The sequence below is a fragment of the Epinephelus moara genome, chromosome 9 (assembly GCF_006386435.1).
Source record: "Epinephelus moara isolate mb chromosome 9, YSFRI_EMoa_1.0, whole genome shotgun sequence".
NCBI lineage: Eukaryota > Metazoa > Chordata > Actinopteri > Perciformes > Serranidae > Epinephelus > Epinephelus moara.
This window is the reverse complement of record NC_065514.1, coordinates 18,546,201-18,572,927: the sequence shown is the minus strand read 5'-3', so window position 1 is coordinate 18,572,927 and position 26,727 is coordinate 18,546,201. Positions and strand designations below refer to the sequence as shown.

Sequence of the window (26,727 nt, the reverse complement as noted above, 5' to 3'; positions counted from 1 at the left end):
ATAGATGTAATTGGTTGAGCCGTGTGGCATGAGGTCTTGTTGTGCCTGGTGTAATGCAGACCACGTTTAGAGGCTAATCCAGGTGGGTGCTCTTACTGCCTCTAACAGGGAAATGGCCGGCCATTTTAGGAGGAAGCTGGATATCCTAATAATCAGGTAAACTAATACCGGGCGGTGAGAGTGTTTCCTTCCGGAGCTCTTGGCACGTCAGTCATTCACAGAATTGCTCCTGTCTGGTCTGCTAGCCATTTTAACTCAATGGAACGTGTGCTCTTTCCCCCCCACGTGCATTTAGAGAGGACCACACGGGCCCCTTTTGGATAGCCTCTGTACCCACGAGGAGGCTCCCCAACCATCGTAGGGAGCAACCAGACGCTCCTGCACACACACACCTCCTGCTTCTCAAATCTGAACAAAGCGTTCCTCAGTCTAAAGTGGTTAAACTGTCATTTCAAATCGTCTGGACATCGTGATTACCGGCATGGGAGGAATTATATATTTAGCTTTATGTCCATCGCCATTTCCTTCCCCCGCCCTGATCTGAAGTGACTAGCCAGTAGTGCCCTCGATATTACTATCTCTGAGGAGTTTAAACCTTCCCCCAGGAGACAAGTGTAATCAAGGGCTGCCAGCAGGAGAGAGGGAGAAAGAGAAGGAGGGAAGGAGGGAGGGAGGATGAGAGGTGTGGGGTGGGTGGTGTTGGAGGCCTGTAGTGATGGGATGGTGGAGGGAATGACAATGGACCCAATTTACAAATCTCTACATCTCAGTTCTTAGAAAAATACTGAAGTACTCGGCCAAGTCTGATTTAAAAAAAACTGTCTGGCATGACCTGCTGGTAATTTTTTTACATAGAATTGTGTCTGTATATCTGGATAATATTTCCAGAAAATAATATCCGCTCATTTTGTTGTTAAAAAATCGTTTTCGCATGTGCAAATTCTAAACTGTAACAGACACTTGTCTTTAACCAAACAATAGTAGGGAGACATTTTGGATGATTGCTACAACAGGTGAAAGGCAAAGTTGGTTAGAAGGCAAGAAATAAAACAATATTCAGCCCTTGCAAAAATCACTTTATCATGTAATTGTCATCTTTTAAAGAGTTTCCAAAAGTGATGTTTTCTCACAGTAACATTTTTTTAAAGAAAGTGCTATTGCAGGAGGATTATTTCAACTCATTTCCAATAAAAATCTGAATTAGTTTATTAAGACAGAATTAAGCAGACGGCTGCACTAGAATCAAGAAAAAGGACACTTTGCTCTAAGAGTGTGGGTTTTGTTTTGATATTTAGGGGCGACACATATGAAATAGATAGGGTTAATAATAGGGTTTGGGAGTCCATTGCCAGAAAATCTGGGCATCAAACACATAATTTCCTGCATTCTGGGGATTTTTTATGCATCAATTTGTGCCTTTTCTGCAACAATTTAAAGTGTACATGTCTTTAATTTATTCAGAGTAAAAGTCTACTGTTAGGTTAATGTTTTTACTGGGTGGGACAAATGCACATGTTCTGAATATTGAGGGGGACGTGCCATTTGCACACCCGTCCCCCACCCCACCAGCGAAATATATGCCTATGCTTGATTCTTGAAAATTTTGTTTTAAGAAAATAAGACTTTCAGGGCTCAATGATTAACAAAATTTTTGAGATGTTTTCCATGCATAAATGCTACAGTAAAATTCAGCTGCTGTGTGCTGTAGTTCAGCAAGACAAATCATACACTGAACAAATAAGGAGGGTTGGAAGTTGTTAAATGCATGCATGTATAAGTACAAAGACGTGCTGTTCTATTGGATTTGTTCAATGTTAATATTTTTGCTAAATTCTTCCCATGATACACTTCTTAAAAAACATTGTCCCTCAGTAAATCCACAGCCCCCCTCCAGGATCTCATCCATCCTGAGGAGACTCATTCATCCTCAATAACGTCACCGCTCGCTCATAAATAAAAGTGACCGTTAGGAAAGCAGATGAACGCAGCCAACGGACTGGACAGGAAGCCAGTTAATCTGCAATCCAATCCGGCCCGAGCATAGTGAAACCCAGCTCAGCTTGGCTGACCGAAGCCTGGGAGGAAGGAAGTGAAGGACTCAGGAAACAGTGTTCAGAGCTTTCACCAGTCATATCCATCACAGTGCACGGTGATGGAAGCATGTGTGTTCGTGTGTGTGTGTGTGTGTGTGTGTCCCTGTTTCACCAGTCATATCCATCACAGGGCTCTGTCTCCAGGCCTGGGCAAGAGAGCTGGAGAGTCATTAGAGGGGCTGGGCTGCAGGCTGCAGCGCTGCACTTTAACTAAACATCTTTTCCATAAAATAAATGCTTCCAGGTTAGTGTGGGTCCCGGAGAACCCAGGTCGCCTCGCTTTTGCTGCCACTCATCTGATCCCAATTACCAGACGGACTGGGTCAGAGCCAGCGGGGACTATGTGGATACAGACTGGAGTCTTGTGTTAGACTCCAGTGACAACCCAAGTGTGGCATCCTTTTGGCTTAAATCAACACATTGCTGCCCCACAACGCTGCCTCCCCCCACACACCAGTACATCTGCATTTAAAAGAATCTGTACTTTAACACATCTATAACCGCATGGTTTTTGTATGAGTGAGTGTTGGTGGGTTTTAGTTTTGTTTTCATGGTGAGCAAACCTACGACTTACAGTATCTGTAACGGAAATGTAACCACAAAGGCACCTTGAAATCTAACAACACCAACTCATTTCAAGGCTTTTGCACATACAGTAAACAGTAAGTGCATTCATTAATTTATAGATCAAGAAACAGGAAAGACAGGTTTATGTATTTGCATGTCACATTTCAGCAACAAGACATTTTAAAGTGCTTTACATATACACTGTACAAAATTTTTTAAATGCAACACTTTGTTTTTGCTCCTGTTTTTCACAGATTTAAGGTGAAAATTTAAGACTTTTTTATGCGCTTAATAGATATATTTCTCTCATATTATGGTTGCAGATTTGTTAATATCCCTGTTAGTAAGCACATCTCCTTTTCCATAAGATAATCCATGCACCTGACAGGTGTGGCACATCAAGAGGCTGAATAAACAGCATTGTTACTACACAGGTGTGCCTTGGGCTGGTCACAGTAAAAGGCTACTCCAAAATGTGCAACCTGTGAAAAATGGTAGCAATCTGTATTGGTTTGTCATGTCGTATTAAGTAGGGATGAGCGAGTACACCATTACCTGTCTCTGTTCAGCTAACTAAATTATCTGTATCTCTACTGGAATGGGCAGAGTTTTAACCATAATAATACTTATAACTTTATTTGTAGAGCACTTTCCAATGTGTAGAAAATACAAAATAAAAGTGATACTAATAAAACATAAGCATACACATACACCAACATATACACTTAAACACATATATACCTGCAAATACACACACTCCCATACACACAATAAGTCACTATCAACTATCACGAAAGTTCAAACATCAGTTCTCAGACGAGATTTAAAGACGTGAACAGAGTCAGCTGATCTGATGCTCAGTGTGAGGCTGTTCCAAAGCCGAGGAGCAAGAACTGAAAAGGCTTGATCACCATTTGTCTTTAACCTGGACTCTGGAACAGTTAGAAGACCCAGACTAGCAGACCTGAGGGGCCTGTTTGGGCGGTACGGTGTGGGAAGCTCAGTTATATACTCTGGTGCCAGATCATTGAGAGCCTTGTATGTGATTAAAGGTACTTTAAAATGGATTCTGAAACAGACTGGAAGCCAAGACAGGTGTGATGTGTAAGGATGGTTTCGTTTTGGTCAGAGGTCTAGCTGCTGAATTTTGAACGATTTGGAGCTGGTGTATAGCTCGATTGCTCAGGCAGGTGAACAAGGCATTACAGTAATCAAGGCAGGAGGATACAAGCGCTTGTACAACTTACTCTGCGTTCTTGAAGGACAGAAGTGACCCACATTTGGAGATATTCCTCAGCTGGTAAAAACAAGACTGGATAATGTTCTTTACATGTTGCTCCAGGGTCAAATTACTGTCCAGAATAACACCCAGATTTTTTTACACCTGATTTTAGGTAGGTAGGACCTAACTAGCAGTTGATATTTTAAACCTGGAACCAATTTGGGTTGTTCAGCAGTTGCTATATTTATTATTTATTAGAAAACTATTCACAGAACAATCTCAGGATTGAGGCTCAGATCATTTTTGATCAAGTATGAGATTGAATATAGCTACTCAAATGAGGATTTTCCTTCATCACGAGACACTGACTCATTTTACTTGGATGATAGTCATACTCATAAAAAGTACATGGATACTCATTTAATCCAGGTATTTGTCTCAAACCTACAGTAATATTAAGTCTTAGGACATGTCATATTGTCTTCGTCTTGTTTTACCTTTTCATGTCATAACAGTTATCAGCTGCTCAAATGGAAAACTTGTTGTAGCATGTCTCGTGCACTTTTATGTCAAGGCTTATTATTTTATAATATAAAATGTCAGGTTATATGAAATCTTCTTATTTCTTTTCCTTTCATGTCAGTTTATACACCTCCTCCACTTTTACTTCTGTTGACTGTCCACACACTGTCTTATAAAATTTTTAAAAAGCATAATTACTCTGGTAAACGCTCAGTTACTGGATCACATAATCATAGTTGTAACAGCTTGCCTATTTATTTTGTTTGATAAATGCGCTGACAGACTGAATGCACAATTATCACATGTTGCATCAGTCTATCAGCTCACACTATTTCACAAAAACCTGTTGGATTTTTATGGCTGCTTAAGAGCAGAAGTTAGACTAGTCTAACAATGATTTAGTAGTGTACTAACATTCTCTATTGTGAAAATTTTGAAACACAGAATGTGTGTAAGCCGGCACCTTTACTATTTTAAAATGTGAGATTCCCCCTCCATCCAGCACATTCATTCCATTCACTCCAGTTGTGTTACATGTATGAGAGTAACCGGATCGTGGAAGAGAGGAAGAGTCGATCACGGTGATATATATGTGCTTGTGCATGCGTGTGTTTTTGTGTGGACACAGCGTGCATTTACATCCATACATTATTGAATAATTGTTTCCTGATGCTCTCCTCTTCCCCAGAATATTAATTACCAAATGATGAAACCGCCTCTTTGGTCTGGGGGGTTGAGGTTAAAGGAGGAAATGGGGGCCGCGCATGTAGGAGATCGTCCTTTTTGATGGGGTTAACTCTCATTTTGTGTGTGTGTGTGTGTGTGTGTGTGTGTGTGAGTGTGTGAGGAGGGGATGATAGGGATGTGGTAGAGCTTCAGCTATATTGTAGGGTTGAGTTTTAAGGGAGATACATTTTTCTCAGATTGAATGGAAGATGAGAATATCTCAGACAGCTGGACGAAGCTGTTGTATTTATGGCACAGAACTGATTATTGATTAATTTTTTTCTCTTTCCCAAAGAAAATTGTCTTTAAGCAGAAAATAAAAAAGCAAAACTGTAAAGCTGTGCTGCTGCTACAGTATTTTGGCCAAGACTCTCCTGTAAAAGACTTAGATGTGTGAGTATTCAGACAAGCAAACAAACATGCACACACATATCAACCTAGCTTGACTTATATTTCTTAATTTTGGAGATAAGACATAATAAGAAGCAACAAAATACACATTAGTGACTATAATAATAAGATAAAGCATAGACGGTGAAATGGAAGAACAGTTGTAAAAAAGAGACAAGGTATCCTCATAAGAACCTTCCCTGTTATCAAATAAATATTGCCAGCAAAAAATGAACTTTTTTTATGTTTTCCCTCCAAATTATTTTCCCTGTGACCCTTTAACTCCACATATGTATACATAATTGCATGGATTCATAATCAGTTGGCATTAGAAACCCTGCACAGCGCTTACACTGAGGCTGCATGTGAAGGAGGATGGCACCATCTAGTGAAATCATGATGTAGGCAAGGAGGGAAACTACACCATTTACTATTGTAGTGGCTGAAATAAAGTGCTTAGAGATATTACGTATTAATGACAAAAAACAACTATAAACTACTCATTAATACTTAATTAATACTCTGTGATTTACACCTGTTAAATGTAATGTCATTGTGTATCTTAGCTGGTCTTTGTAATCATGTGTAGCTGCCCTTTTTGTGTTTTTATGGTTCATTTCTAGTATACATCAACATACTTTTTGCCTTTTCTTTGTAGTAATCTTAGTTGTGTTTTATACTGCTTGTTTTAGAGCTGTTTATTTTTATTCTTTATCTTTGCTCTGTGTTGTCTGTCTGTAACTTATGTTGCTGCCTGTCTTGGCCAGCACACTGCTGAAAAGGAGATTTTTAGTCTCAAGAGGTTTTTCTGGTTAAATAAAGGTTACATAAATAGATAAAAATGCAGTTTTATAATGTACCTGACATTTATCAGTTGAAAGTGAGGCTGATTAAACAGCCTTAGAGGAATACTTTTTCTTGCATGCCTCAGAAGAAAATAGCAAACATATTGATTTACTGACTGATCGGAGATCACGTTTAACAAAAGCAAAACTAAATTAAAAACTGCAAATTCCCAGACAGCTTGTGCAATATAATCCAAGTTTCATTATTCGAGTTCTATGCTCAGGACTTCCCAAACACATGCATTTAAAAAAAAATAGATTAAAAAAAACTTGGCTTTGAAGTAAGTTTCAGTTTCAGTTCACTTTCAAATTGTAACTTTTATTTTAGAGAAAACGCATGTGTTCAGGATTAACCAAGCATTCAACTGGATAAATATGACTTGGATTATTCTGCACAGGTTGTGTTAGTGGTGGCAAGAGGGTTCCAGGTCAGTGTCAGCGTGGGTTGTCTCCAGGTACTCCAGCTTCCTACCACAGTCCAAAGACATGCAGGTTAACTGGTGACTCTAAATTGTCCGTAGGTGTGAATGTGAGTGTGAATGGTTGTCTGTCTCTATGTGTCAGCCCTGTGATAGTCTGGTGACCTGTCCAGGGTGAACCCTGCCTCTTGCCCAGTTTGGATAGACTCCAGCCCCCATGACCCCCAACAGGATTGTGGTTGAGTGAGAGTTTGTAAACAGATGTTTTGATGCAGTTTTTCCTTGAATCAAAGCGTCCCCAATCAATGAGTAAATCAGTATGTTGGCTTTTTTCTGAGGAGGCGTGCGAGAACAGCAAAGTTTTCCTCACAAATTCAAAGTAAGTAAGTAAGTAAATTTTATTTATATAGCACTTCTCACAGAGAGGACTCACAAAGTGCTTCACAAGATAAAATACAAAAAATACAATAACAGAAACAATGCAAAATACACAAAAACAAATAAAAAGTAAAGTGCAGCGAAATACAGAGATGATACAATGGACAATTAATGGAACGCAAGCCTAAACAGATGTGTTTTTAACTGCTTTTTAAAAATGTCCACGGAAGAGGCCGCTCTCAGCTCATGAGGTAGTGCATTCCACCATTTCGGTGCAACAGCCTTAAAGGCTCTATCACCTTTCGTCTTTAATCTTGTGTGAGGGACAGTAAGTAGGTGGCCTTCAGGTGGAATCTTGTGCTGGATCCTGAAATTAACAGGGAGCCAGTGCAGGGATGCCAGGACTGGAGTGATGTGAGTGAACTTATGAGATCTGGACAGAAGCCTGGCGGCAGCGTTCTGGACTAGTTGTAAGTAACATGGCATGACTGATATACAAATGTTATCATTTTAATATCGAACACCATCTTCCAAAAAGGGGGCTGCACTGTAATAGAAAGAGAGCAGCAGCCTACAAAAGTTGAATTCCTGTTCCTTTGAATAGTTTCCAACAGTGACAAGTTTGCTGGATGGTATGTGAACTTCAAGAGATACTTGTCAAACCACTCTTGCATCACAAACTACTTCTCCCCAGTCCATCAGTGTATTCCCAACTGTCATCTTCTCCAAAATATCGCAACACCTTCGGTATTTCCCATGATTCATATTTCTTACAGTAATCCACAAATCTACAGAATATACCATAACAGTACCAAGTTATTTTGCCTGAGATCACCAAGCCTGGGCATTTATGATGATGTTACAATAGCTATCATTATTATAGCTCAGTATGCCTGTGTATAATAAATACATTTACACAATCTACAGGGACATAACACACTGGAATATTTGAAATAAAATAATGTTATATTTTAACGGATGACTCTTTTATGAGACAGTTTCTGTTCCTATTCATGTAAATGACTGATAAATCTTCCTGTATATACAGTCACCTCCAGTCCACTTGACCAAACAGAAGTACAGATGGGGTATTCACCACAGCTGACGGTGCAGATTAAAGCATGTATTCATTAACTCGCTGAGCAAAGCAGAAAATCTCAGGGTAAACAAAACAATACACATGCAGCTCCTGCAGCGTTAGTTCTCAGGTATTAGTAGGAGGAAGTTGTCCATGAATAACCAGCATGCAACAGCTGATAGAGGCAAATCATGCACAAAACAAAGCACGAAAACATGATCATGTGGTCGTGTGGTTTTTCTTTCATGTCTGATGATTAGTTGTTTTTACAGTACAGGCACAGTCCTAGTTAAAAGTTCAATTAGTAATACATGATATATTGCAGCACACCTGCAGAAAAATACTGCACTGTATACTTATTTTTAATCAGTGACTTTTTAGGCATGAAAAGCAGTTGTTTTTTACCGAGACATCGCTGCATTTCAGGCTGGAATATAGCAATGGAAAGCACATACTTTAAGGCAAAACATGATCTTTTCCTAACCATAACTAAGTGGATTTGTGCCCAATTCTAACTACTATGTATCTGTTGTTTGCAGAAATGTTCAATGCCAACTGTTTTCTGGCAATTGAGTCGCCTTTTAGCTCTGTTTTGCGTCTCCACCAGCTCCTGAAGGAAATATATATCTTTTTAGCAGCTAAATGCTTCACTTTGTTCATCAGTTAGCCGCTAACTTTGGACCTGGTAATGGGTGGTAAATAGACCTGCACTTGTATAGTGCTTTTATAGCCATCCAACCACTTAAAGCGCCACATTCACCCATTCACACACACATTCATACACTGGTGACCGAGGCTATCATCCAGGGTGCCACCTGCTACTCAGGAGCAATTCCGGGTTCAGTACAAACCGCTGATCTTCTGATTTGTGAATGACCTGCTCTACCTCTGAGCCACAGTCACCCAATGTTATCTGTCTGCTGTCTGGTGCCAGGCAGGAAGTGTACAGTGTGTTTATCAGTGCCTTTTACACTAACACAGCTGCCTGCAGAGGCCCGAAACAAGGCTGTGAAACTCAAGTTGCAGGCTGCAAAACGATGAGCTGAAAGATGCTAAAATGCTCTTTATAAAGATGAGATGAACTGCAGAATTGGGTGATGATTCTCTGTGGATTAATCACTACAAACAAAACCTGTCAGCATTTGACCCAGTGCTCTTATAAATATGTAGATAAGAGCAGCTTTAAGGAACACAGACGGCTTTCTGATGCAACCCGATTTCTTATCCAAAAAAACCCCCCCACGTTGAGTTACTGACAGTTTCTCATTTCTCTGTACTGAGTAAAGCCTTCCTTTTTTCAACGTCTGTTAGAATATTCTCCCGTCGCTGTAAAGCATGTATGTAAATAAGGTTGCTGTTGACTGCACCTTTTTATGTGGCAACGCAAAAATAACAGTGTGAAAATAAGAACCACGTCTTCTACAGTGCGCTGGTTTTTGCAGGTCACTGACTGTATGTTGTTTCCTGAATCCAGTTTGAGTTGGCAAATTACACATCACACAAAGATTTTGAAGAGTGAGAGAAAGGAAATATCATGCTGATCACTGCTGACTACAGTGGAAACACACACAATCCAACATTCAGTACAGGTTCCGGTCTAAACCTGAACAATACAGTCACCAGAAGAAAATGTTGGCATTGTATAGTTCTCCAAAACAAGGATATGTTTCATTTGTACGTTTCATACGTATCATAATGTTACTTGAGTCAGGAACACTCTCGTCATAGATTTAACCATTTATTGCAACAAATGGAAATACAGTTATTGCAGTGGAGGCTGGGGTGGTGGAGGTAAAGCTTCAGCAGCAGCAGTGGTGTGTGGCAGCATTGGTGTAGCAGGGATCAATGGGACGCCATATTTAAATGGACCGCCTTGTGTGGGAATGGGCTGTGATTGGTGTGCGTATGACTTCTGTGTCCTGCATGAACTAACGCAAAGCTTCATTTATCAAGAGGAGGTGGCGGGGATGGTGGATGGCATTTCACTTAGGTAAGACTGCAGTAGACCACTGTTCAAGACCGGGTACTTTTTAACGACGCATTTCCACCTGTGTTTGTGGCGACCAACCTGGGTATTTTAAGTGAAGTCGCAGACAGCAGCAGACCACTGTTGTAAAATTGAAAGCAAAAGTGTAAATAAATATGAAGTGTCCACATATCTGTATAAATGTATCCATAGTTTGCAGACACGTACAATGCCAACATTCATTCTAGTTATTCAATAGACCTGAACATTGTTGCAGTTGCTGGGGAGAGGCACTGCAACAGGATAAGCATTGGTGAAGAATAGGTCAAATATGCATGAACCCACAGCACAACATGCTGACTGAATAAAAAGTCTTAATTACTCATTCATTCGGAGAGATAAGACACTTTGATTACCAGAGAAAAGAGAACAGGCAGAAATAAAAGTCAAGGCTTTTTTTTATCAAATGTTACTGGAATCAACTCTGTCACTGTGCTGCCAGGAACACTCGTTTCCCTTTTTACTAATAGCAGCATAGAAGCTGTTCCTGCTTCACTTGCAGTCTAACTTATGACCCTAATAATGACCTTTCTTTTTCTCACGGACTGACACAGAACAGAAACAGAAACTATTGCAGTCGTTAATCAAGTGTTAGTTGAACTATCAGATCTGTTGGAAACAGAGAGTTTGATGATGTCGCCGAAACTCCTTTCAGGAGTTTCAAGATAAGAGAAAACAAAGCTAAGGTGGATTACCGATTGTACTGTGGAGTTTCTACACCCATTTCTACAAAAGACTTATAAAAAATGATTCCTTGTAGTATTTTCAGTCAAAATAACAGGGCTGTCATGTAAAGAGTTAGAGTACAAAAGTAGAATTTATTACATATCATACATATATGAATTCAACAGTCTTTGCAGCATATTTGGGCTTATACAAACTCACACAACATAGTCCATGTAAAAACATATCAACATCATAAAATGCTTGTTTAACATGTAACAAGTGCTTAATGTCTTTGTCGGTCACAAGTGTTTGTGCCCTCAGTACTTTGCAATTTGTGTTTGGAGCAACAGCACCTGTTCTGTCTCAACTGCCCCCTTCAGTGTGGGGCAGTGTCCTGGGCAGGCCGTTACCAGCACCCTGCACTCTCCTTTCTCCATTAGAAACTTCCTCAAGGACTCGTCGAAATATTGGTTCCCTTCTTTGTACCCGTCCAACAGCAGCAGAGCCTCACTGCACCTGGTTAACACCGTCCTCAGCTCATCCTCTGTTGATATCTTTTCACTGAGAGAAAGCTGAGTCGTTATTTCCTGATACAGGCTGCCCTTCACTTTGCTGCAGTCGACGTAAAAGAGGAGTTGAAGGGTGCTGAGATCGAGGAGGTTCGAGAGGGCTTGTGTGGACCCCTCAGTCCAAGAGGAGACCAGGATGTGGGCGTAAGTTGTCTTCCCGCTTTCTGGGGGCCCCTCAAGGAAGAGTGTCTCTCCAGCTTCTGGGAGTAAAGCTTGAAGATTCAGAGGCTGGCCCTTACTGGAAAAACAAGCAGGATACGACTGTAAGCTTCACAGGCCCATATAACTATTAAAACATATCTATCAGCTGTGTCAACTGGATATGTTCACACACAACATTAAAATTCCTTGCAGGAAAATTTGCCTTGCATATGGATGTCCAATCAGTGTTGATGGCAAATGCAGTCAACTGAAGCAATAAATTCCTCTGTGCATGCTACACTGACTGCTAAATCTGTTGTTCTTTCTGCATCCAGCATCGTCATTTGACTTGGCAGTGACATATTTGGAGGCAAGGAAGAACTACTGTACAAGCTGGATTTCGCCTCTACATGGTGCTCAGAAATAGAACTTCCTTGTCTCTTTGCTTATATTGCAAACTAGCTACATTTCCAACAGCAAAAATAGCATCCTAAAATAAGAGTGCAGAGGATACAGCCAGCGGAAACTCTCCAGAATCTGAGTTGCAGAGAGCAAACACCAACTGGTGGTGCCTTTGCTCAAATTGCCCTCCAATGCCAATGAAAACGGAATCATTCTGCTGCAATCAATGTCAGCGTTTGCAATTTTTGCTGGATGCTGTCGCTGATCCCAACCATGAGTGTGTGAGTTACAATGCATGAAAGTTTAACTCCTCTCTTACACAGAGGTGTGTCAGGATCCAGAAAATAAACCAGAAAAGACCACCAAGATGCTGAGAGTGCACAGATGACCACTGAGGGAGTATTTCTGTCCACTAATGCTATGTTTTGGCCAACAAAGTAATAGCTATAGGCTAGCAGGCTAGTAATGGACATCAGAAGCTTGCATCCTGGTATATGTAGCCACTGGTGGCACTGCTCCACAAGGCAAGATTTCTATTTCCTAGGATGGCGAAGGCATGACCCGCCCTACTTGTGCCTTTTATTCTTAACCTAACCCTAACCACTCTCACTCCTCTCCTCGTGCCTAAACCTTACCAATTCAACCAATAAAGGAGGGAGAGAAGGGATTCATGCCTTGGCCATCCTTGGAAAAAAACATTTTGTCTCAGCAAGCAGGGGAACTCCACTTTCTCGGTCAACATAGAATGCTTCGCTTGACTACATTTACTGTACCATTAACACTGATTGTATATCAATATATAAGATGGTCACATCAGCATTCATGACAATATCCATTTGTTTGGATGGAATCACGACTTTCTATAATTTGGCTTGCAGAGGAGAAGTAAATCTGCCCAAACTTTTAATGTCCAGTTCAACTCTGGTGAATTCTGAATTGCACATTTATGCCACTGGCCAATATCAAGCCATCTTTGCAGCCTAACCCTGCTTCGCTGAAGCATTAACTGCTCAACAATAGAGGAATGGTTTGCAGACTCTCATATATGAGCATCTTTAAAAGCTGTGTGTACTTTTTTTCCTGCTATTGGCCAAGCTAACGAGCTTGCTGACTGACAGTTAAGTTTGTTAACTAACAGTTTGCAAGCTAGCTTGCTCATATATCAAAGAGAATGGGGGTAATTAAAACTTTTCTCAATAATTTGGAATAAAAAAAAAACAACCAAATTGTTGCTGTTACTGTAAATAAGATCACAGAAGTCTGGCATCTGAACAATCAACATAGAAAATCTATGTTTGTGACTCACTTGTTTTGCAACTTGTGGTGTAGTTCCTCCACACTGACAGCGTCGCAGTGCTGTTTCGCCTCTGTGCTGAAGGAATCGGAATAATGGGCTTTCAGAAACACCCCCAGATTTTCCTCCACGCAGCCTGCAGACAATAAAACAGACCAGATCATGACCATATCCGCGTCATTTTATGAAGAGGTAGCAAATGGTGTGAAAAATCCTGTAGATGTTTTCTTTCAGTCTTGCACAGAAGAGTGTCTGTTTGGTAATATTGGTGTGAAGTGCGTAGGTTTATAATTTTACAGTAAAAGGCATTTTTAGTATAATGCTGTTACAGAAAACTACAGATTCCTGGAACAAGTTGTCGCGCTAAATAAGTCTTCTCTGAGAGGCTTGTTGAAAACATTTAACTCTTAACTGGGTGTGGTAACGTCAGTATTGAACATTTAAAGGCAGTTTTCCACAAACATCCACAGGGGTTTTACTCAGTGCCACTGCAAATTAATTCTGTATAATCATTTGTAGAACTGATTTACTGATTTCATGACTGACAGAGAATTAATTGGCCACTATTTTGTCTTTTTTCAAACAAAAAATATCAAACATTCACCAATTCAAGCAGCCAAATTGAGAGGATTTGCTGCTTTTTTATATTTTATGTGGAAGTTCACTGAATATCTTTGGGTTTTGGACTGCTGCTTGCAAAAAACAAGACATCTGAAGACATCATCTTGGGCTTAAGGAAAATGTGACGATGAAAAACTTGAGAGCCACTTACCCACATTAAAGATAGTTGTCTCCTCCGCAATGTCTTTATTTTTTTCAAGGTCTGATGGAAAAGAAGAGTGCCATTAGAAAAATGACACAAAGAAGAGTGTTATTGTCATTAATAAGTGAGTTATTTGATGTGTACACATACGAATCTAAGATGTACTTTGTGCTGTGCAACTGTACAGAAAAGGGGATCTTTGCACTTCTGTATTCAAGAGAACAAGTGTTGAGTCCATGTAACATAATCAGCTTTCACGCGATGCCGATAATTTTCGTAATTCATGAAATAGCCGTATTTCAGCACCTTCACTGAGCGTTTCACACGAATAACTTCAACCACAGGTCTCAATGCATTTACGTATGTGTTATGTTTTTGTAACTTGCAAGAAGTCATCTTAGTTTTAGCCCTTCTTGTGAAAGCACGCTACATGTTCGCTTGGTCGCGAGCAGCACAGCCGTCAGGGGCCATTAGCAGGGATTTTAGAATTTCCACTGTTAAACCACACATGCGAATGACTCATAACAATTTCATTATTTCATGAGTAACTTTCATGGGCAACTGCTAGTCAAGCAGCCAGGCAACTGGAGAATGGCTGATGTTGATCAGAGAGTGAATCATCACAGTCGAGGAGGAAATTATGATCAGCATTTTAGGATACCCCTAAATGTATAGTCTCAGTCTTATTCATGAATGACAGAAACTGTAGGCGTCTTTTGTCTTGTGTCGAAATATTATGCAAATGCATCATCAGCAATTTGACTAAAGATCATCTTGTTTGCAGCGAAATTCTTTTTAAGTGGAATCTACGGAGGCCCTAAAGGTCACTGCTACTTTTGCACTACTTTTACATTACCTTGCAATAACTTCTGTGTTCCCGCGCAGTATTTAGTGTTACATCCTAATACATTTTGCATTCCTTCTGATCCATAGAGGAAGGCTAAGCTAAGGCGTGATATAATGTATTAGTTACAGCCATCAGTCGTGCCCAGCATAAGCGGGCACACCCTCTGTATTTTTGCAACTAGTGTTGAGTCAAGTAGTGCAGGCTAGTTAAAGGGCCAGTGTGTAAAATGGGTTGAAAACAGTGACATCAGTGGTCAAATTCTAGATTGCAGGGCTCACTCGCTCACCCCTCCCGTCAGGTAAATGATGGTGGCCTCGTAGGGACAAAAAGCCTTGCGCTTGAGTTTTTCAGGAGTAGGTCTTTCTAGCGACAAGGTGAATGTTTATTTAGAAATCTAAACCATGTTACGATATTGTAATGAATCCCTCACGAGCAGGAGACCAGAAGAGCGTTCGGGAAAAAGGCCAGTTTATTTGAGCACTCCAGAAACTCCGGTAACACTCCAGGGGGTAAAAGACTCCGTCCCAAACTCTGACTCTTCTAGCGTAACAGACACACTTCATACACGCATACTCGTTTACCATACTGAGTGGAGACCCCCCTCCCCTCTCTGCTCCACCAATCTCCAGCCCGCATACTGACTGACAGCGTAGCCTGTAAACAGAGCTCAGCTGTTTATTTAGCCTAGCAATATCTCCGGACTATAGTAGCTGCAATGGACGACTTTGAACGCGATTTTGAAGAGTTTCTTGTAGCGGACACAGACCCAGAGCCATACCTGTTTGAGCCGGAGCATACAGATGAGGAACTCCATGTGTTTGATGCTGAGCGGGCGAGAAGAGAGGCTGAATGCACAGAATGGGATTCGGTGCTACTGCTACCATTGCTGGGGAGATATATCATCAGGAGGAAAAGCGCCGCAGAGAGTGCATCACAAGGAGTGAAGTTGCGTCTTCTTTTCCTCGCAGATGACGGTTCGGGTTCATTCTCTCCTGTTGTGTGGTAAGTGTGGTCCATTCGCAAACTTTATAACTAAAAAAACTTTTCACTACTCTCCATCGACGAACTACTAACACTCTCTGCTGTTTCCTCTTTCTTCTTCCTTCCTTCCGCTGTCTTCGTTGGTTCATTTATACACGCGAAACGCGTTCTCTGGCTGGCTGGATTGTCCGCTTGGTCTGCCGTACATACATGGCGGCGCAAGATGGCGACCTCTCTAAAGCAAGGCCCTTGCTATACATATATATATATATAAGCATAATTATAAGGCTACGAAAACCAAACGAATTTTATTTTATAGCGATCATACACTTGTATAAACATATTAATGGGTAGAATATTCAGATTCAGATTCAGATTGACAATAAACCATGCCAAATATTACACACTGGCCCTTTAACGTAGTTCTCTAAACGTGATCTCATCCCCACTCATTGTATTATGCCACTTGGGCAGAAGCCAGTGTTACTACTATGATGCTGTGGCCAGCCTTTTGTGTTGTATCTGGACGCAGAAGCAGTTGGAAGCAAGAAGAGGTTGGCAGTTAGATTTAGGCAACAAAACTACTTGGTTATGGGTTAGGAAAAGATTGTAGAAGTCACTAAAAAAAAGCTGGCTTTGAGTGGTTTGTTGGTCTCGAACGCTGCCCCCCTTGATCAAACTCACTGTGATCACCTTTATATTTCTTTACTGAGATGATATTGATTGTTTTGCGCTGGTTGCGGGGTACTCGACTGAAAACATATTTTAAAAGGGGAATATTATAATAAAAGTTTGAGAGACACTACTCTACACTTTGGTATGGTTGTGACTGTGAGTCCTGTCACTGCCATTGTGCCATGGCTTTGGTTATTACGGTAACAAGCCTGTAAGGCATTCTTTTAATGGGTGTTACATTATTTGCACATGCACATGTTGTGTGTTGCCAGTAAATTGTTCAACTTTGTTTAGAGTGAAAGTGACCTACCTCGACCATCAAACACCAAGTTCCTGGTACTGTGAGTGCTTACACCTATAGAAAGAAACATAGCCATTAATTTGGTGTTGATACAGCATGTGTGTGTGTGTGTATTTAAGTATGGATAGATGAAAAGGTGGAGGTTTGGCACTGTTTTCTTAATGTGACACTGAATGTTGTCTTTTAAATATCTGATATCAATCATGTATGTTATGTGCTATTGAAAGTACATGAATTAGTACATGTGATGGATCACGTGCGCGATTCTTTGTATTCTTTATGGTGAACAACAAGACCTTTTTAGAAATTGCGATCTGATTCCAGTTAAAAAATGCCGCCTGTAGGTTTCCAGACCTGTAGCTGAAGTATCTTATCATCTTCACACATTCATATATAGAGAAACATGTAATAAACCTACTATTGAAATGATAGAGGTGCTTGTTCAGGGGACTATACAAACAAGAAACGTGCTACACTAAAAAAAACCACCCACGCATTTACCAAACAGCTGCGCAAATTCCCCTGCCACATAAACCAATACTAACACCATGGGTGTTTCCAAACTTGTTGACTGGAACACGTCTCATCCAAATAGCAAAGTCATGGTCACATGTAAGCATGTATAGCAAATCACATGGTGGTGTAAACTTCCCTCGAGGAAAAATGGCAGACATTAAGGAGACAGATCTGATGTCTAAATTTTGTAATGTTTCAAACACTTCCTCTTTTCAGCAGCAGCGACTTGACTCAACATGTATTGATGTGTGTGTCAGAGCCTGCAGTGTCTTTCATTTGAAATGACACAGTTGTTTACTGACAGGGCACAAGTTCCTCTGGCCATCTGACAAAAAACAAAATAAGCACCAGTAGGTTGCCATGGCTTTGACACAGGAAGGATATGCTTTAGATACTGACAAATGAGTCTGACACAAACTGAACAACTCTGTTCTGGTTGGGCATCAAAAAAGTTCAATTCTGTTCTGGCCTAAATCACTAAAGTGTTTTGTAAAGGCTGTCACAGGCATTGGCTGTCACAGTTAAAAATAAACCAGTGTGAATGCTTACAATGAGGAAATAATCAAGACTAAAAACAAATGAAATTCCCATTCCATTTCCTGCAGATATTCTTTCAAGGCACATCCTAAAGGGAAATCCAGTTCTGCAGTGACCCCGCCTACCCTGCACATGCTGCCTGTTCTGCACAGTGCACACACTGCTGTCCTGCACACACTGTCTTCAGGCTACAGCTTCAGTGTCACGTCGCTGTGTATTGTGCATTACAGCTTCATACATGAGTGCAAGAACAAATAATCCCAGCACCATTTGCACTCTGCATGGACATGAGAGTATTCCAATTTGTATAGTTTGTCTCCAATCTACACCTGCATTCTGTGTATGACCGTGTTTGTTGTAAGCTACATGTTCTGAATTTGTGCTGTTCACATAAAGAATTGAGTGACTGGTTACCTTTTCGTCGTCGTCGGTACACAAGCACTGCAACGATAATGGCGACCATTACCACTACTATGCTCAGTACGATGAACACAGCGTCAGTCTTTACTGGCGGAACAGCAACAGATATTTCGTCTGTGAAAAGAGTGAGAAAAACATGTAATTCAGCAATGACAGGGTCAGGACAAAAAAGTGCTGCCCATGCTTTTAATGGTTGACCACTATGGAAATAACCAAATATACCGAAGATAAACCATTGTGAACTTCCCCTTACTGATAATGAACTAAAATATGCAGATGTTAAAAAGTGTTTTTTTTTTTTTTATTAGCCATGCATGCAGACAGAGTTTCTTTTACTTTTCATCTTTTTGTCATATTTGCAGGCTGTTTTTATTTATTTAAAATAACCTGACAAACCTTATATTCCTAGCTTATCAGGTTCCAACATGCTGCATCCAAAGGAGCAAATAATCCTTTGCATACATGTAAGCAGAAACATGTGCAGCCTACATCAAACACAACCCAGCCACACATTTCCGCACAACACAAAATCTCTTGTAACAGAACTCCTACACACTTGTGAATCGAAGCTCAAACCCAAACACACCACCTACAGCTTCACTGAAAAGCAAGTGAAATTTGTAACTTTGGAAAGACTGAGTTTGAAGGCTGGTATTTCTCATCTGTGTTAGTAATCACATTTGAAGTGGGTTGACAGCACATATCTCTGATGCAAACATAACAGGAAACAGCAGTTAGGTGATAAGTACGCAAATGGTTGTATTTCCTGTTGTCAGATAACAAGACTTCACCAAACTGAGAAGTGCAAGCTTATTTTTCTTGTGTATAAGTTAAAGTAGCACAAATTTGCTTCAGTTTTCTTACATCCATGGGAAGGTGTTTAACGGAGGTGCCATGAGGGGGGAAAAAAATGAAGAAGTACTGATGGAAGAAGTACTAAGATGATTTACTTAAAGGTCCAGTGTGCAGGATTTAATGGCATTTAGCGGAGAGCTTGCAGAACTGAAAATTCCCCTGTGTTCCAGGCATGAAGGAGAACTACTGTGGTTGATGCAAAAACACAAATGGCCCTATCTAGAGCCAGTGTTTGGTTTGTCTGTTCTAGGCTACTGTAGAACAACATGGTGGCTCAGTATGTAGATATAAACAGCTCATTCTAAGGGTGCTTTCACACCTGCCCTGTTTGGTTTGGTTCAGTTGAACTCAAGTTCATTTGCCCCCTAAGTGCAGTTCGTTTGGGCAGGTGTGAACACAGCAATCGCACTCAGGTGTGCACCAAACCAACCAGACCTTCTTGAAGAGGTGGCCTTGATGTGGTTATAAACAAACTCTGGTGCAGTTTGTTTGTGGTGAGAATGTGTTCCGACCTCAACCCGAACCAACTGCAGTCACATGACACATTGTTTGGGTTAAACATGAGCATGTTACAGTCCTGGAGGATTATTAATGTGCACCTCCTCCTGTACTGCCTTAATATGCACATTCAGCACATCCAGTGCATCAAAACATTGTTTTCTAGTTTGACTAAAATGAACAATGACAGCAATATAGTCCACGATGAGCAGCGCTAAAATCAACCTGCGTAGTTGTCCCTCCATTGTGACATTAGAAAGTGTCACATTTATCTTACAAGTGTGCTCTTCTTCAACGTTTTGTTTACTTCCTGGATTTTTCCCACATGGAAATTCTGACCAATCAAGAGCAGCTTTCTCGCGCAGGCATTTGATCTGGTCTGCTTGTAAATGCTGCCGTGAGAACACGAACCAACTCTAGGCAATTATGCAATTTTGGAATAAAATTAGTCCCTGCTCCTCTTCTTCTTTTTCCTTCTACTTCTTCTTCTTCATAGGCTCTCCTGCTTTTTCTTTTGGTTACAGACGTTTCTTTTTCGCTATTGTTGTAAATAAATATTACCCTTTTGTTTCCTATGTTTGTTGCAGCCTTTGAGCTGGCTTGTTACAATTATTTGTATGCATCATACAGATGATTATATTTTGTATGAATCTGTATCTACAAAGTAACTTATCAAATAAATGCAGTGGAGTAAGAAGTAAAATATTTCCCTCTGACAAGCAGAGGATTTAAGAAGTGTAAAGTTCCTCAAAATTCTACTTAAGCACTATACATGAGTCAATGTACTTGGTTACATTCCACCGCAGGACACATCATACTGATGACTGTTTGCTTGCTTTCTTTTGATTCCTTAATCTTTTGGAGGGGGAGCGGGTCATGGGGAGCTGACAGGAAATGATGGGGGAGTGACGGGGCATGACATTAAATTAAGTTCCCTGGCCAGACTTGACCGGGAGATGTTGCAAATAAATGGTCAATATATATATATATATTTTTTTTAAAAACCTGTCTGCTTTCATTTTCTCTCCAGTTCAGTTTTTTTGTAAGTAGAAGGAAAGGAAATAAAAACATACCTGGAATATCAAATGTTGCAGAGTAGCCACCATTCATAAAGGTACACGTGTAGTTGTTTTTGTCTGACGATTTGATGCGTATCTGACTGGTGACTTTAAAAAGCTGGTTAGGAGATGATTTGTCTGTGCTATTGGAAGTGATGCTCCGCCGGTGTCCATCCTGCCACGTAACAGGGGACCGCGGGTATCCCTCCGACTGGCAGGTCAGCAGCACCTCGTCCCCCTCTTCAACCTTCTGAATGTGTTTAGTCACATTTTTATAAGGTGCTGGAGGAGAATCAGACAAGAAGAATATGCAATAAGTACCTTGTTTTAACTGCTGATTAAATGTTAAACTGCATGTCGTTGTCTCAGTGCCTGTGCTCTGTCTGCAATGCAATAAAGTCTAATGAGTCCTATCAAATCTGATCCATGAGAATCTCAGGATTATGATCAAGACATCTTGCATGATTAGGGGAAGATCTCGAGGAAAGTTTATATGAGCCAAAAGCATTTTTTAACATATTGAGTAATATTGGTGTTAGTTTCATTTTCACACAATGACTGCTGCGCCGGCTGCCCAGAAATGACCACAGGCTACGGCCCATCCTTCCCACAACAAAACCCCTGGAGTCTTCCCCTTTTAAAGACCTAATATATTATAGTGCTACACTGTCACAGACTCTTACCTGTAACAGACAAAGTTATGGTTTTATAATCGGCTCCTTCTTTTGTCTGCACCAAACACTGGTAGTTGCCGGAGTCATTTATCCTGAGCTTGGAGATCTGTGAAGTGACAAAAGAAGACAGTAGTGTCTTGGTTTAAACTAAAAATCATGAATGAAAATCATAAATTCAGTTGCGTAGTCCCTCTTTTGCTATCTCCAACACTTATTTCTAGCACATCTCTTTGTTTACTGTTCTGCTTTAGACAAACACTACTGTCTCTGTCTCTATTTGGCAGTGATACCTGAGTATCTGGTACTGTGAACACAGAGAATAATGGGGAGATAAATATGATACTCTTGAGGTAAGCAGTGCAGTTTCTATGCCATCCTGTGTGTGGGGAATGTGAGCCTTGGTAATTCCTGATAGCATGAAAAGGAGCTGGCAAGGGTGCCCAGTAGCTAAGTAGGTAGAGCAGACGCCCATGTACAAAGGCAACCCATAACAAATTCTACGTGAACCTGAACACATCACTGCCAGTACTGACCTCTAACTTGGCCCAGCCATCCTGCAGCTCATCAGTGAGAAGCCTGACTCGGCCCACATAGTCTGGATCCCGGGACGCCAGGTTCTCCCTCCAGTCGTCCATCCAGTAAACATCCCGAACCAAGCCGTTGCCGATCCAGTGCCAGGTCACCTTCAGGTCAGCAAGAGGACTTGATAGTTTGGGCTGAAACCTGCAGCCCATCACAACAGCTCCCCCGAAATTCGACTTGTACATGGTTTGCTCTGCCTCAACAGTGAACAACACTGCAGGGGGATAACACAGAGTAATGTCAGGATTAACACAGTCATGACATGTGTCTGTTGTACATTTCCTACCACATACCTGAAAGAGAGATTCTACCACATACCTGAGAGGGATGGCTGAAGCATGATCTGCAAAACTAGAATAAAGGCCCAGTCCATTGACACCTAAGGAAGAGACAAAAAGGAGTTGCACTGATGTTAAGATGTTTTTTTGTTCGTGTTACAGAGAAGCATGAGTCATTTTACTGGAGAAGGCCAGATGTGAATTCCACAGCCACAGCTAGCTCGATCTAGCTTACTTCAACACTCCGCAGAAAAAAACACATGACTCTGAGACAAGAGAAACACACATCATCGCATCAAAACATCACATGTAGGTGAGATATACATTTTTATTTCCTAATTTCAGCATGACTCAGCTCTGCAAAGCATTTTACTTCCCTCTTGGCTTATTCTTGATAAAGAACTAAAAATAGTACAAAGGATGCTCTTGGTTGTCCCTGTTGACTCTGGAGCTGTGTCACACACACACACTCACAAAGCAGATGTTTTTCTCAGAATAGATTTCATCTGATAGCAAATATGCTTCAGTAGAACATATTAAGTCAGACACACATGAAACACGTAAAAATCGGGGTGCACTTTTAGTAATCCTTTTAGAATGAAATTCTACCTACAAATCTAGTTTTATTCACTTGCACCATATCACACAGATCTAAAAGCAAATAATCTGTGAGATGGAAATGACAAATGAAGCTCAGCGTAAGTTCAATCAGGAAGACCTTTCTCGTGCTCACCCTTTCACATTTTTCTCCATCCCACTCTCCACTATTCCTTCTAATCAGCTGTCTATGGGTGTTCACTCCTCTAGTTATCCCATCACACTTTGCCACGATCTCTCAGCCAATCAGGATGCCACTGCAAAATTTTAAATCTGCTCTCTCCTCTGCTGCTGTTAGCCATCATTTTAGGCAGAATCTTTGCACCCTTGTCCACCCCGGTCACCTCCAGCCATCGTATCCGGAGTCCAGGACAAGCTCTCAAAGATTCATTCCTCTACTCATCCAGATCATCGGCACTTCTCCATCTTCCTCTCATCTCATCTTCACCACCTCTACCACCACCAGCGTCTAGACCCCAGGGGGGTTCCCTATTCGACTATGGATTTATCACTCTCCTTAAATCACACCATCTCTACGGGGTCTAATCGCCAAAGACTTTCCACATTCTTATTCATTCGTTCACATGTTAATAAATATTCTTTTACCATAAAAATGTGTCTCTCCTGATTGAACTGCAGTTTGGCAGAACATTTATGCCTTTGAATGTGGGTGAGCTGCCATTGCTTCGAGGGAATTCTGCCCATTTTCAGAATTCATACATATTCTAACATACACATTATAGTCTAAAGCAGTCCAAAAAACTATTAGTAAACAGGCACAACTCTCTCCTGAATCCCAAAACCAGAGTGCTAAAACTCAAACTTGTGCTGCATCAAATACAAACTCTGGAGCTGCTTTACTGACAATGAATGGTGAAACATGTTCTTGATGACACTGAGGGCACCCAGGGGAATGTTCTGAGTACACAGGAATATTTTCTGTTTCACAGCTGAGAACACTACAATAGAGTAAAACTCATTTGGGTACAAAAACAGAAACCAAACATTCTGTGGTGCATAAAATCAGGCTCCCATTCATTGTCTGAGGAGCAGCTCTGGAATTTGTACCCTGTGACCTCACTTCTGTGGCTTGTGGCTCTTTGACAGAGAGCAGCTTATGTTCACAAATATTAATTGGAGTTTCTTCGACCATGGAAATAACATATTGGAATTCTTAATTTAGTTAGTTTCAAGTTTGTTACAAAAGCCTGTTGTGAGCATGTTTACTATTGTTAAGATAACTGGTTGTCAGGCTACACATTCAAACACTTGGCAAAACAGTGATATATTAACATAAAAAAAGTACATTTGTAAAACCACATAAATTATACAAAATTAAAAGAAAAAGTAATTAAATTTTCACAAATAAACATCTACTTCCAACATAAATAGTATAGCCAATAAAAATAATTATAATAATATGTTAGGAAACAGGTTTAAAAGCTGTGCAAATGCTGCTGTTAACAGTCAGTGATAGCAAATTTTCTTACCTGGAGGTCATGCAACAGCTGGATATATTTTCATCTGGTGTTTCCTTCTTCCTTCAGCTCTGATCTGAGCGCTCTGCCTCTCCTCTACTGTTTATGACTGCCCTTACCACATGCACACGCCCCCCCTACACACACACACACACTGACGTTTGCGAGTTCAGCTCAAGTTTGTCAAACTTTTTGACTCCAACAACCGAGGAAGAACTGATTTTTTTTATCCCCATGTTGTTAATACTACGTGTGCTATAAAAAAAATACTGTAAACGTCATTGCATCCTGCTATTTTACAATCCCTTACCGAGGAAACAGGTCTAGGCTACTACTTTTCTAATAACAAAGCAGCGCGTCATATCCCAGGAAAGGTTATCAACATAACGAGGTTACAAGGAAGTATGAGTGCGCGCTGTTTACAGTAAGAAAGACGTCCCGGATGTCTTATCTGGTAACTACAAGTTTCCAACACCTTAAACGTTAACAAAAGCCTCATGTCTGCAGAGCGCCACCTTCAACCTGTAAACTTTATTGGCAGGTGTTTGTTTGTGTGTCTGCTGCGCGTGCCAATAAATAATAATAAGAGACGTTCAAGAGTTGTCTGTTAATCAAATTGATCAGACTTTGCGAGATGTGTTTGGTGGCGTCTGTGTGTTTTTTCCTCTCTGTTTCTGTTTCTGTCTCTGTGATCATCAGTTCCCTCGCGGGGGTCCCTGTGACGTCACGTGTACAGTACAGCAGTATGTTTGTAGACTTTACAGTTTCCACTTTTACACGGCTCAGCTGTTTTACAGTTCAGTGAGATGTATTTATGTCATTTAGGTTACAGTAACCGCCAAAGCTTTGACAAATCAGTCCGGTAGAAGAAGTGTTTACATCCTGTACTTAAGTAAACCATATCCATGTGGGCTATATGCAAAAAAGCTGCTACAAGTACTTAAAATGACACATGCATTTGAATCAAAATGTACTTAAAGTGTCAAAAGTAAGTACTTATCATGCAGCAGAATGGCCCCTGTCTGTTACTGGATTATAATTACTCAGTGTTGGGAAGATTATTTTTGAAATGTAGCAGTAACAGATTACTAGTTAGCTGCTACAAAAATGTAATAATCATAAGTGCTATATCATATGCAACTGGACGCACTGCCTACGATATAGCATTTATGATTACCATGACCTGGATAACTGAGAATCTTCAACAAAAAATGTAGAAGTAATTTAACTGTTTTAATCACTGTATCAAAGTACTCTGATTACATTTGATTACTTTTTTTTTACCACTTTTCTAACTTATCTTGTATATTTGTATATTTTGCCAGATGTTTAATACTCTCTTGTTTTTAAAACTGAACCCACGGAGTGACCCTGGCCTGGGAAACCCACTGGTTGTTCTGGTTGCTCTGGTTGTTACTGGTTGTGAACGTGAAATTGTTCTGTACTGTACATAGTGTTGCTTAATTTGAAACATTCTCTGGCACAAGAATTTCCTTCAGGTTAAATAAAGCTCTGTTAAACAAGAATTTCCTTCAGGTTAAATAAAGCTCTGTTAAATTGAACTGAACTGAACTGAGCTGAACTGAACTGAACTGAACTGAGCTGAACTGAACTGAACTGAGCTGAACTGAACTGAACTGAAATGAACTGAGCTGAACTGAACTGAACTGAACTGAATTGACTTGAATTGGGTCGGTCGTGGTGAAAATGGAGCTGAGCCAGAAGGCGAAGCTTTCGACTTACTGGTCCATCTACGTCCCCACCCTCACCTGTGGTCATGAGTTCTGGGTAGTGACTGAAAGAATGAGATTGTGGATACAAGAGGCCGATATCAGTTTCTTCCGTAGGGTGTCTGGGCTCAGCCTTACAGATAGGGTGAGGAGCTCGGACATCCCGAAGGAGAGTTGCTTCTCCTTCGTAGTAGTGAAAGGGTCAGTTGAGGTGGTTCGGGCATCTGATCAGGATGCCTCCTGGGCGCCTCCCGTTGGAGGTGTTTCGGGCACGTCCCACTGATAAGAGGCCCCGGGGCAGAACCAGAACACGCTGGAGGGATTACATATCTCATCTGGCCTAGGAACACCTTGGGGTCCCCCAGGAGGAGCTGGAAAGTGTTGCTGGGGAGAGGGACATCTGGGGTGCTTTGCTCGGTCTGCTGCCCCTGCGACTCGGCCCCAGATAAACAGATGAAAATGGATGGATGAATGGATGGATGGATGAATTGAATTGAATTGAACAACAATGTTTTAAACTGGGCAATGAGGCTGAAAAGCCCTAAACACATATGTGCATAAGTTTCTGCTGACCTGCATTATTCAGAAACATATACTAA

At 40.8% G+C, this 26,727-nt stretch overlaps 1 protein-coding gene across 1 annotated transcript; it reads right to left on the bottom strand.

The window, feature by feature from the left end:
* Positions 1-11,064: 11,064 nt before the first annotated feature.
* On the bottom strand, positions 11,065-24,539 carry LOC126395885 (uncharacterized). The gene is made up of 10 exons (XM_050053660.1): positions 24,411-24,539; positions 22,364-22,424; positions 21,997-22,259; positions 21,473-21,569; positions 20,805-21,071; positions 18,373-18,492; positions 16,915-16,959; positions 14,111-14,161; positions 13,351-13,474; positions 11,065-11,739 (listed from the first exon to the last, which is right to left on the bottom strand). Exons 2-10 carry the CDS (start codon positions 22,416-22,418, stop codon positions 11,250-11,252), a joined length of 1,512 nt encoding a protein of 503 aa, XP_049909617.1. The 5' UTR covers positions 22,419-22,424; positions 24,411-24,539; the 3' UTR covers positions 11,065-11,249.
* Between the last annotated feature and the right edge of the window lie 2,188 nt (positions 24,540-26,727).

What these genes read in the sequence shown, in the direction of transcription:
- LOC126395885 (XM_050053660.1), bottom strand. Translation starts at nt 22,418, where the DNA reads ATGGACTGGGCCTTTATTCTAGTTTTGCAGATCATGCTTCAGCCATCC. An exon ending in ATGGCTGGGCCAAGTTAGAG is followed by an intron (nt 21,570 to 21,996) that starts GTCAGTACTGGC and finishes GTCACTTCACAG; the next exon opens with ATCTCCAAGCTCAGGATAAA. An exon ending in CATAACTTTGTCTGTTACAG is followed by an intron (nt 21,072 to 21,472) that starts GTAAGAGTCTGT and finishes ATTCTCCTCCAG; the next exon opens with CACCTTATAAAAATGTGACT.